Raw genomic sequence first — 12,315 nt, 5'->3', positions numbered from 1 at the left:
TAAACGCAGATGACCCGCTGCTGTTGGGAGATTGTGCGCCGTGATGCAATGCAACGCGACACTCGCATCACAGCATACAAGGACCGTTGATGACGTCAAACTCACGTGACCAGTCTAGCCAATGAGGTAATACAACATTCACATGTGACTGGTCACATGGATATGACGTCACGGAAGGGCCTGTAACTCCGTGCTGGTTACCGGCCGGCACAGCAATGATCAGACAGACGCGGAAGCGGCAGCGAGACGGAGCCTGCAGGCGCATTGCAGGGCCTGTAAGTATGATCATAATGTTTTTTAATAACATGCTTTTTTTTTTTTTTTTATATACAGCTCCTGACCCAAACTGTAACACGAGCTTCCCAAGAAAGCTCGTGTTCGGGGTCGTGTTCATGAACACCATATGTTCGGTATGGACCCCGAACTTTACAGTTCGAGTTCGCTTGTCCCTAACTGGTATCCATTGAATCATTCCTGAGTTATTATATCATAGAGTGACAGGGATCAGAATTGTAAAATTTGGCCTGGTCCGGACGGTGAAAGCAGGGTGGGGTGAATGGGGTAAGGAAGAAAATAGTTTCATCGGGGGTCTTCTGCTTGAACAACGCCGCGTCAGCTTTGCCTATATTGAAATGACGTTGTGTGCACATTGAACCTCAGATTGTAGATCGTTCTTTTACACTAAGAGGCACGTTTGTGAACCTCCCCATGAGTTGCCAGCACAAAGACATGCTGGTTCTTATCTGACCAAGGATTATTTATGTTTTTGCCAGATTTTCTGCCATTTTAATAGAAAGGTGTTGACCGAATACAATGGATAATTTATATACTGTGGATGTCTTGGCCTGGCAAGTGAAGATCTTGCATTGCTCATATCAAATAGACAGGGAAACCGGAGAGGATACATGGAGGGTGGTGATGAAGACAAAGTTTCTTAGGAGGTTATTTTTATTTACAGAAGGAGCCTGAAAAACTTGTCTGTTTTTTACCAAAGTTTTGCTTAATCTTGAGATGGTCCACACGAGATCTTCTCTGTCGTGATTTAAGAACACCAGTCTGTTTTTACTGCGCTTTATGATACTTTTTCTAAATGACATTTTATTCCTTCTAAAGCAAAACATGAACATTTTATGGCAGCCGCGTGGTGTCTGCAGCACATTTATCCTCCAAACACCGCTGCCTCCCATTAGCCTTGCATTGAATGGAGGAAGAAAGTGTGGTGCTTACTGATGTATGAATTATGTTCTGTTTTTTGTAGTAAAGGGCTTTTTCCGTTTTCATTATTTCGTAGCCCCAAGCAATATCTAAAATACACATCCAAGCTCAAGGTAAGATTTTACCGTGATATTAAATGCTATGCTGCTGATGTACGGAGCGACGTGGATGTTTTAGGGGGTCGGGAAGAACAATAGCATCTTTTTTTAACAACTTCCATAGATAACTTTAAAATTTGATGGCTCTCGTAATGTAGTCTCCAGCAGTCATATTGGCCAACGCACTTTACTATTAGCCTAGTGAGTTATCAAAATTAGATTCTTTTTATGATGCATCTGTTATTGAAATGTGCATGAAATCCTTCAGTGTTTCTGCTTCCTCGACACAAGGAGCGATGTTTCGGGGCTAGAACATCACAAATGTAATCATCGGTAATAGACACGGAAAAAAAGGACGGGAGAAAAGTCCCCTTAGGCCGCGGTGTCTAGACAAATAAAAGGAAGCACGTTATTAGAGGAACTGCAGAATGGCATTTATCATTGCTATATATTATTTATTAGTATTTGATTTCCAACTACAAATTGCCGTTCTTGTGTGCTCCGAACATATGAGCCATAATTCATCGCATTCTCAGGAGGCCCCAATATTGTCTGTGCAGCCTAATGTGCAAGCACTAGGCAAAAATGGCCGGCGTCGCTTACTGTCTGCAGAGCAGATTGCCTGAAAGCCTCATCCCGTCCTGTGAGGAGTCAGAGTATCCAATTAAATCTTCAAGAGGTTTTTATTTTTTTACTTAAAAGGAATTTCCCACAAACAAAGTTAATTTTAAAGTAGATTTTAATCAATAGATTTTGGCATAATAATAATTTATACAATTGGATGTGTTTAAAAGAAACGTTCCCATACTGAGACAATCTTCTATATGTGTCCCTGCTATGTGCTGTGTAATGGCCGTGTCTGACTGTACAGGAACACGGTCTGATCATACTACATATCCTGGGCAGGGGGAGACACAAGAGAGTATAAATACATTACAGTACGGGATCATAATTGATTCTTTTTGTGAGGTAAAGCATTTCCCTGCCTTTTATTAAAAAAATGTTTTACCTCAAAGAATAATTTGCTATCCTGTCCTGTAATGTCTGTATACTTTAATATAATTATATATATATATATATATAAAAAATATATATTTCTCCCCTGTCAATGAGAAGTAGTATGATCAGACCATGTCCCTGTAGGGTCAGAGATGGCCATTACACAGTACATAGAAGGGGCGGATTTAGGCTCTGTTCACACTAGAAAAAGGATTTTTCTCAAGAAGTTTCTTGAGAGTCTGAAAGAGTAGCGCACTTGCGGTCAAAAACGGCACCAATAACGCATGCATTTTTACCGCGGTTTTTGGAGCGGTTTTGGTGCGTTTTTTCCGCAGGTTGGTCCCTGCGTTTTTTTACCATTATCTATTTCAAAAAACGCAGGTACCTGCAGAAAAGAAGTGACATGCACATTCTTTTTCTTAAGAAATTCTGCAGAAAAAACGTTCTTGAGAAAAAAAACAGTGTTCGCACAGCTATTTTTTTCCCATAGGTTTTGCTGGGGAATGTCTGCAGAAAGGTTACAACCATTTTCTCAAGAAATTTCAGCAGCAAAACGCAAAAAAAAACCGTGGCTAAAACCGCAGTGTGTGAACAAGGCCTTATAAGATTATCTCAGCACAGGAACATTTATTTTAAACCCATCCAATTGTGGAACTTATTATTTTTCAAAGATGTAATGATTAAAATGAACTTTCATGGGAAAACCATTAAATAACCATTTTAAATAAATGTATTTGGGGCTAAAAAATACTTTTTGCAATTGGATATCACTTAAATTTTTTTTACAGTTTCCCAGCACATTCAGCATAGATGTGTTCTGTGGACATATATTAGCTTAGAGGAGCTTAGTGAAATTAATGAATAAGGTACAAACTCTTCTTCAGACAGTCATAGTGGGCTTACTGACAGATTCTCAGTGTATTCATTCTGCAACCAGCAATAGACAGTGCAACGCAAAGGCTATAGAAGACAAATTGTGCCCTTTTTTTATTTTATTTTTTTTAGATTACTGAAACCCAATTTCAAAATTTAGCCTCAATTTCATGCTGTTAAATAACAAACAAATTACCTCTAAAGGAGAACAACCCCTGAAAGTTGCTAGACAGGTCATATTTGTGGACTTCCACAGAACATTTGCAGGATAAATCCATAAAACAAATCTTCCCAAGTTGTGCTGATTCCTCTGCTTAGCCTGCTTTCACACTACGTTTTTTTAACATGCGTTAGGAACATTTTTTTGCTGCAAAAGCGGATCTTGTTTTTCTAAAGAAAAACGCATGCAAACTCAAGTGTTATTTTACAGGATCCTGCCACTTGAAGTTTATGGGCGGGCATTGGAGTCATGTGATCGGGAGTCAGTGGAGCTGAACGTGACAGACTAAAATCAGATTCCGCTGGGGAAAAAAAGAGGAGGGAGAGAAAGAGAGAGAGAGACAGAAAGAGGGAGAGAGAGAACGAAAGAGAGAGAGAGAAAGAGAGAACGAAAGACAGAACAAAAGAGAGAGAGAAAGAGAGCAAGAGAGAACGAAAGAGAGAGAGAGAACGAAAGAGAGAAAGAGAACGAAAGAGAGAAAGAGAACGAAAGAGAGAGAGGAGAGAAAGAGAGAGAACGAAAGAGAGAGAGAGAAAGAGAGAACGAAAGAGAGAGAGAACGAAAGAGAGAGAGAGGAGAGAAAGAGAGAACGAGAGAGAGAAAGAAGAGCGAGAAAGAGGAAGAGAGAGGAAGAGAGAGAGAGCGAGAGAGAGCAAGAAAGAGAGAGCGAGAGAGAGAAAGTGAGAGAGATGAAGAGACAGAGAGGAAGAGAGAGAGAGAGAGAGAGAGATTGAGCAAGAAAGAGAGCGAGCGAGAAAGAGAGAGAAAGTAAGAGGAAGAGAGAGAAAGAGAAGGAGAGAGAGGAAGAGAGAAAGAGAAGGAGAGAGAACGAAAGAGAGAGAAAAACAAACTCACTCTCTGTGATTTCTGGGCATGCTCAGTACACCAAGCAGGATCCTGTCTATCAGCATGCCACTGTTCACATGCGTTTGCGTGCAGTTTTGTCAGAATCCAGCGATTTGCAGTATTTGGACGCAGCTCAAAAACTCTACAAGTAGCGTTTTTAAACAATGTTAAAAAACTGCAAGTCGCTGGATTCTGACAAAACTGCAGGCAAACGCATGTGAATGCGAGTCCATTGCAAATGCATTGAAATGAAAACACATTTGCACTGGATCCGCTTTTGCAGCAAAAAAGCGTTCAGGACGTATGTCAAAAAAACGTAGCGTGAAAGCAGCTTACTTTGCAAAAAAAAAATGCCAATAGCTTTAAAATTGGCTTTTCCTTCTGATTTTAACTTACAGGTATTCTGCTGCAAAAATAAATCTAGATTCATCGCAGATGTATGAATTATTATGCTGTGGGTGAAAAATTCCACCCCACAGGTCAATATCTCCATGAAAAAACTCAGCAGCATTAGTAGATTTGTTATAGTCACCCACTTGTATGCTGCGATATTCCACGGAGTCTTCATGCTCGTCCACTTTTAAACTCCGCAGCATTCAGCTGTCACCATCATCCACTTCCCAGTTAAATTGACCAGAAATAAATTGGGGAGAAGATCTGAAGACTAAATTGTCATGTTTCAGATCTAAAACATTATTCAGTATATGGAACAGATTTGGTAAACTATCGTCTTTGGAATCTCTAGAGTTTCTGGGATGGATCAGGTGGGTTTGTGTCTCAGGCAGATCTTGAAATCTCTCTGTCCACCCCGCTACTATCATTGTTTTAGCTCAATATTAGAATATTGTTCCAAAAAGCGGCTGTGACTGCTCTACATGCTGGTAATGTTTGGTTTATCAGCGTACTTTTTCTAGATTTTCTCTTTTTTTCTCTTCTTTGTAAACATTCTAATTAGTATTTAGTGAATAATTAACAACCATAGCAGGTTCATCTGCAGGATAGGGTCTTATTAATCTTGGGACAGTGGTGATGGCGTCAACGACACATATTATACCAAGGCAATCTTACTAATCAGTTTGTTTTTTCTCTGCTTCATTGTAGGTATTCTAACCACACCAAATGTAGCTTTTGATTTTGAAGCTTTCCTTCACGACGCAGGTAAATAATGACAAACTTGTCCGAAAAACATTCAATTTCCGGGTAGAGAAGGATTGGACAGTGGGATTTTAGCATACCCAACCCTTTGTTCCTAGGGGGAGTGTCTGGAAGTGGCTTATTTCCCACTTCTCTCTCGTTGAGTCACATGCTTGCTGTTCATATGGAGCGTCCTTGTGTATGGAGGGAGTCTAAAGTGTTTGGCCATATTAAGACTGACACTAGTGTTGTTGTATTTTTTGTTGTTTGTGGTTGGTTGATTGTTGTTTGGTGGTTGGTTGCTGTTGGTGGTTGGTTGCTGTTGGTGGTTAGTTGTTTGGTGGTGGTTTTACTTTTGGTACACCAGGTTTCTTTTTTTTATTGTGCACCCCAGTAAAAGACTAAAGATGGATGGGAAAGAGGTATATGAATGGGATTTGAAATGTGAGAAAAGACCTTTAATATTGTCCCTCACTACCATGTTTTTTTTACATACAATGTTGAGTTCCCTTGTAATGGAGTGGACTCCAGAGTGGAGCCAGCAGCCTACCCAGCAGATGTCAGCTGTCTTGAACAACCAGCATCTTCCTCTAACAGCAAGCCATGCCCCGAATGCTGCTGTTAACCCCTTAAATGTCGCTGTCAATCTGTGATGCACTGCTTCATTCATTCATCGGCCTTTTTGCATTGTGATTGTGAAATAATGATGGATTGCCGAGGCCTTCCATGTTGATATTCCTGTTATACCCAGCGTAATACGAGTCTAATGTGGTATTGCATTATAGAGAACATACTATTAGACGGAGGCGCACAAAAATAAAAACCACCTGGTTCTGAAACTATTAAAATAAGCTATGCTTTATTATAGAGGACAACATTAGTGGTAAATCGGGCCTAGCTGAATCTAGGGGGCCTCACGGGGATATACATCTGGGATAGAAGAGTCAGCAGTGCAGAGACTAGAAAGCCTTCCTTCAGATGTGAAGAACGGACCATTAGGGAAATTCTCACTCCATGCAAAGACCTTTTTTGTCTTCAGATTAATCCTGCACACTTCAAGTCTGCCAAAACACCAGCTCTGTAGGAAGGATAAAGATGTTAAGACCGTTGGATTTTGTTTCTCTCAGTCTGTCACACTAGTATTCCTACTGTGTATAACAAATGAACCCGCTCCAGAAAATAGGCTCATCACATTTGTAAGTACATGTCATTATTCAGCACCGGTGTCACTCTGTAATACGGAGCCACACCAGGCTATGACATACCGCATAAATCACTGCCTACCATATTCCAGCTTTAGCTATTTGTGAATTAGAAGAAGCACTCGGACAGAAAATATCATCCCCGCGGCTAGCTTAGATTAACTTTTTCTTTACTGTAACTGGTCCAAGTTCCGTGTCCTCACAAAAAAGACAAATTTGAATAAATACCTCTTTGGCATCTGTTACCTCCGCTGTTGAAGAAGCTTTATATGAGAAGAAAAGAGGATAGGCGCATTACAAGTGTATTGTCTGGGGAAAGCGCTGCCGAGAGAACACTTCTCATGAACATGTATTCTTTACTGTTTGTGAAAGAAACTTGATAAGGTTGTGCCGACATCCGTTGCAAATTTCAGCAGTCTTGACGGGAAGAATGCCCCTGAATTGAATAAAATTAATATGGTCTGTTACTTAATGATCACATTTTGTCTCAAGTAGTCATTGCAATTTCAGACAACTTGATCTCATCTGATGTGTGATAATTAGGCAATCCGCAAATAATTGTACTTAAAAATTACGTAGTCTTATCCTCCCCAAATAATAACTCCAAAGTGTCTACTATTAGATATCGTACTTCTGTTTAACTTGCTTTTCATTGACTGTTGTTGGGTATAATTTGTCTCAAGCAGCAGTCACTGAGACATTACAGTGAGTGGGGAGTGGTTCTGTGTCGCTCAATTCCTGTTTTACTGTCTATCAACATACATAAACCAGAAGAGAGATAAGCTTTTAGTATAGAGCTGGTCAATCTTTGGGCAATAAAGGGTGCTTTACACGCTGCAACATCACTAACGATATATCGTCGGGGTCACGTCTTTGTTGATGCACATCCGGCGCCGTTAGCGACATCGCAGCGTGTGACACCAAGGAGAGACTATCAACGAGCGCAAAAAACATGAAAAATCGTTGCTCGTTGACACGTCGCTCCTTTTCCAAATATCGTTGCTGCTGCAGGTACGATGTTGTTCGTCGTTCCTGCGGCAGCACACATCGCTATAAATATATTTTATGTTTTATCCAAATATCTTGATTATTGTATCATAAAAATTATTAAATGTCTGATGTTCACATACACATATTCATGTACTACAATAAATTTTTCACCTAACTATAAGCAATATATGTCGGAGTCGTGGAGTCGGAGTCGGTGCAAGGGAAATTGAGGAGTCTGAGTCGAAGGTTTGGCTTACCGACTCCACAGCCCTGATTTCAAGGTTATACTATATTGGACAACATAAATTGCTCTTTGCAATGACAGATTGAATTATCAAAAACAGATGCAATGCATGTGAATTAGCCCCAAAGTAGTTTAACACTATATTACATACATTGTACTTTGTAATATCTTATTGCAATATCAAACCGCTTTAATTAGTCACATATATTATATTATTTATTATCATCTAGTGCTATGATGGTGGAAGCCTTAGATTGTTCCCACATGCTTGTCAGCCTGTTTTTTTGAGAGTATGGGGAATCTCACCCCTAAGGCTGCTTTCACACATCCATTGATCACACATCCATTGTTTGCCCTCAAGTACAATCCGGTTTGTGCCTGATGCAACGGATCCGTTGCAGATTGTGTAAAACTGATGTGACGGATCCAGCAAAAAACAAATTGATTTTAGTGGTTTTTTTTCATGAGAGAGAAAGAGATCCCATCATCACAGCACACATGCAAGCACTACCGCCCCCATCATCACCGCACACACCCAGGAACTACCGCACCCATTATCATCGCACACACCCCGGCACTACCTCACCCATCATCACCGCACACACCCCGGCACTACCGCACCCATCATCCCCGCACACACGCCTGCACTACCGCACCCATCATCCCCGCACACACCGGCACTACCTGAGTGACGTCATCGCTGACAGCACGACTCACTTCAGTTGCTGCATGGAGCTCACAGGAGCGGCGGTGTTCTTCGGTCGCTCCTGTCAGCTTCATGTAGCAGAACTGAAAGCGTCGTGGGACCTCGTGTGGATTACGTCGGACCTGGAGGGGTATTTGGGGGTTAATAAAGTGGTGAAAGAGGGTGTTTTTTTGTCTTTTATTTCAAATAAAGGATTTTACTGTGATTGTGTTTATTTACTTTAACTGACAGGTTAATCATGGAAGGTGTCTCATAGACGCCTGCCATGATTAACCTAGGATTTAGTGGCAGCTATGGGCTGCCATTAACTCCTTATTACTCCGATAGCCACCGCACCAGGGCAATTTGGGATGAGCCAGGTAGAGTCCCGGGACTGTCGCATCTAATGGATGCAGCAATTCTATGGGGGAAAGAACGGCAGCACACGCCGGATCCGTTCTTTCTGTTTTTTTACCGGATTGTGCCGCACGGCAAAAACCGGATGTGTGAAAGCAGCTTAAGGATAACCACCTGATGTTGTCATGCCCGGTCCCTGGTCACTCTGCCTGCACTTCAACGCGTTTCGCCGGGTTATACAGTATTTGGGATGTGTGCAATATAATAGACTGCAATATAATGATATATTATAAATAAATACAAAGGAGCTCTATAACTAATCACTTTATTTATTTTTTTAATAGAATTGCATATTGCATACATACAGTTTGTCCTTCCTCTTGCACGTATATAATTTATTGGTCCTACCTTATGTATGAATTGAAATTAATGCAATTGTTCTATCTAACTTGCTCTGTATTAGATATGAAGATAGTCTGTATCCTAGGTCACGCTGCTCTGTGAATGTTTACCTTAATTTATTATTGGTTTTATAAAAACACTATCTGCACTGTGTGTTCTCTATAAAAATATTTTTCTACTAATAAAATAATTGATATAATGTATCCACTTGGAGATTATTTTGCGTTTTCATATATTTAACTATGAGTTGGTTGTAGGTATATAGCAATGAGAGTCAGTGCAAAGAAAAAAAAAAACAGGTCTCTAAATGTAGCAAAGACTCCAATACCTCTAAGGCCCCCTTCACACGTCCGTGATACACGTGCGTGTTTGGTCCGTTTCCGTATATACCGGAGACACGGCCAAACGTGCACCAATGTTATTTAATGTTTGAGGACACATGTGCGTTTTTCATTAAGGTCCGTGGGTCCGTGTGCTTGCTACGTTTGTGTCTCCGTTTTGCACGGATGCATGTCCGTTTTCAGCACGCAACACGCAGCACGGACCCAATGAAAGTCAATGGGTCTGTGCGCACGTCCGAGTGACACGGACGCATCTCTGTTTGCTCCCTGTACGTTTTTTGCTTTTTTCATGTGATGTCTGTCTTTTTTCTTTTTTTGCTTCGTTCTTTCCCTCAGTCCGTTGGTCGGTCGGTCTCTCTGTCTTATCTGTCCCTCTCGTTGTCTGTCGGTCAGTTTCCCCCCCTCTCTCATACTCACCGTTCCCCGATCTCCAGCGCGGCGCTGCACGGCTGTTCTCTAAACTCCGGCGGCTTTTCCTCTTTTGAAAAAGCCGGCCGCTCATTAAACAATCTCGTATTCCCTATTTTCCCCGCCCACCGGCAAATATGATTGGTTGCAGTGAGACACGCCCACACGCTGAGTGACAGCTGTCTAACTGCAACCAATCACAGCCGCCGGTGGGCGTGTCACTATGGAGCAGAGAAATAAATAATTTAAAAAAACGGCGTGCGGTTCCCCCCAATTTTAATACCAGCCAGATAAAGCCATTCGGCTGCAGGCTGGTATTCTCAGGATGGGGAGCCCCACGTTATGGGGAGCCCCCCAGCCTAACAGTCAGCAGCCGCCCAGAATTGCCGCATACATTAGATGCGACAGTTCTGGGGCTGTACCCGGCTCTTCCCGATTTGCCCTGGTGCGTTGGCAAATCGGGGTAATAAGGAGTTATTGTAAGCCCATAGCTGCCAATAAGTCCTAGATTAATCATGTCAGGCGTCTCCACGAGATACCCTCCATGATTAATCTGTAAGTGACAGTAAATAAACACACACACCCAAAAAAATACTTTATTAGAAATAAAAAAACACTAACAAATTCCCTGGTTCAACAATTTAATAAGCCCTAAAAAGCCCTCCATGTCCGGCGTAATCCAGGATGCTGCAGCGTCGCTTCCAGCTCTGCTGCATGGAGGTGACCGGAGCAGCAGCAGACACCGCCGCTCCTGTCACCTCAGTGTGCGCACAGCATTTTTTAAAATCCATAGGATTTGCTGGGGAATGACTGCAGCAATGTTAGAAACATTTTCAGCAGCATGCGCACAGGGCCTAAAAGTCTTAATACCAAGACATGAGTGTGTATCTTAGTGAACCTTATATAGGCCCGGGAAAACAATCACAGAGAGCACACCAGGTCACCTGCAAAGCCTGATGTAGAGCACAATAGAGTTCAGAGGACTAGCATGAGGGGAAAAAAGCCTGGATCTAGGACAGGTGCGTAGTACTCATATAACGGTCTACAGAAAATGATCTTTTTATAGTTCTTCAAAAGAAACCAAAGTTGTGAATATCTTAAAAGCAATTAAATGTATAAAAAAAAAACTAAAAATTTGTGTTGCATAATTTTCATGACATGGAAAACAAATTTCTAGGTTATTTGTATCCTACACTGAAAATCTTAAAAACAAAACCCCATTTCTCAGTGCATTACATGGTAAAGTGAATTATGTATTTCTAACCTGCAACTAGTCCTGGAAAATAAAAGCCGTTATACGGTAATGTTGATGGGTGGGCTGGGGAGAAGTTGTGGCTTGTGGACATAGGGGATAAAAAAACATCATGACACCACCTTCAACTCATTAATATATTTGCTCTTACTGTAAAGAATTCCCTTTTATGCTGGTCTACATTTTATGCTGGTCTACACATACAAAATTTTCTTTTATATAGTAAAGGAATGGATACTAGCATAGAGCTAGAGCGAGGATACCATTGTCAGTTAGAATGTGTCGTACAATAAAACAAATGCTATGACCATTTTCCTGCATGGGTCTATGTGTCGTCTTTTATAGTGGTTTGTTTTTACAATTGAATTTTTGTTATTTCTTTACTTTTTTTTATTTATGTTCAAACCTTTACAAATTCTTCAGCTTTGTTAGAAATATGGTAGAACGTATTTTCTTATTGAAATCAAGGCCGCCTTGTTTTTTCTGGAAAGCCAGGGATATAACACCTGATCTTTGCTGAAAAAACCTTGCTTTGTTTGCTAGCTCGATCCTTCCAATTAATGTTTTCTGTCTTTCGATAAAGGCCTCTCTTAATTTCACTGCATCGTGTATTTCTTTACAATTCTGCCTTCGTTTTTATATTTTTCCCACTATAATTTGCAATTAAAAAAAACTTTATTCATCTCGAGTCATTTTGAAGCACTGGCCTCTTAAAGACTGAAATGTTTGACAGTCTACGATCCATGTGAAATCCAAGGCATTGGCACTTCTGCTGATTGTAAGCCCCACTGTACCAGTAACCTGGCAGCTTCGAGATGGATTACACCGGATATTCCTGCTGTGTTGGCATTCAAAATGGACGCTTAAAATGAACCGTGCTTTATGTATGTTCTTTTTCATTTCAGATCTAAGACATCTTAAAAAAAGGAAATCTTGTATAAGGGCACACAGTAATTTTTTTTAAATTATTTCCATATGTAAAATAGTAATGAAATGCTATTGGGAAGATAGGAGACTGAATTTACTATGGATTTTAACCCTCTACATTG

The 12,315-nt window shown here is 40.9% G+C and overlaps 1 protein-coding gene across 2 annotated transcripts in view; it reads left to right on the top strand.

Moving 5' to 3' along the window:
* The window catches only part of GLT1D1 (glycosyltransferase 1 domain containing 1), a 223,612-nt gene that overhangs the window by 106,782 nt on the left and 104,515 nt on the right, over window positions 1–12,315 (top strand). For both annotated transcript variants that reach the window (XM_075322373.1, XM_075322381.1), the window contains exons 5-6: window positions 1,292–1,328; window positions 5,353–5,409. In XM_075322373.1, the coding sequence (XP_075178488.1) occupies window positions 1,292–1,328; window positions 5,353–5,409 (94 nt within the window). The remainder of the gene's footprint in view (window positions 1–1,291; window positions 1,329–5,352; window positions 5,410–12,315) is intronic.

Source organism: Anomaloglossus baeobatrachus, chromosome 1, assembly GCF_048569485.1.
Source record: "Anomaloglossus baeobatrachus isolate aAnoBae1 chromosome 1, aAnoBae1.hap1, whole genome shotgun sequence".
Lineage (NCBI taxonomy): Eukaryota > Metazoa > Chordata > Amphibia > Anura > Aromobatidae > Anomaloglossus > Anomaloglossus baeobatrachus.
The sequence above is the reverse complement of the archived record's forward strand: the minus strand, read 5'-3'. Positions and strand labels throughout refer to the sequence as shown.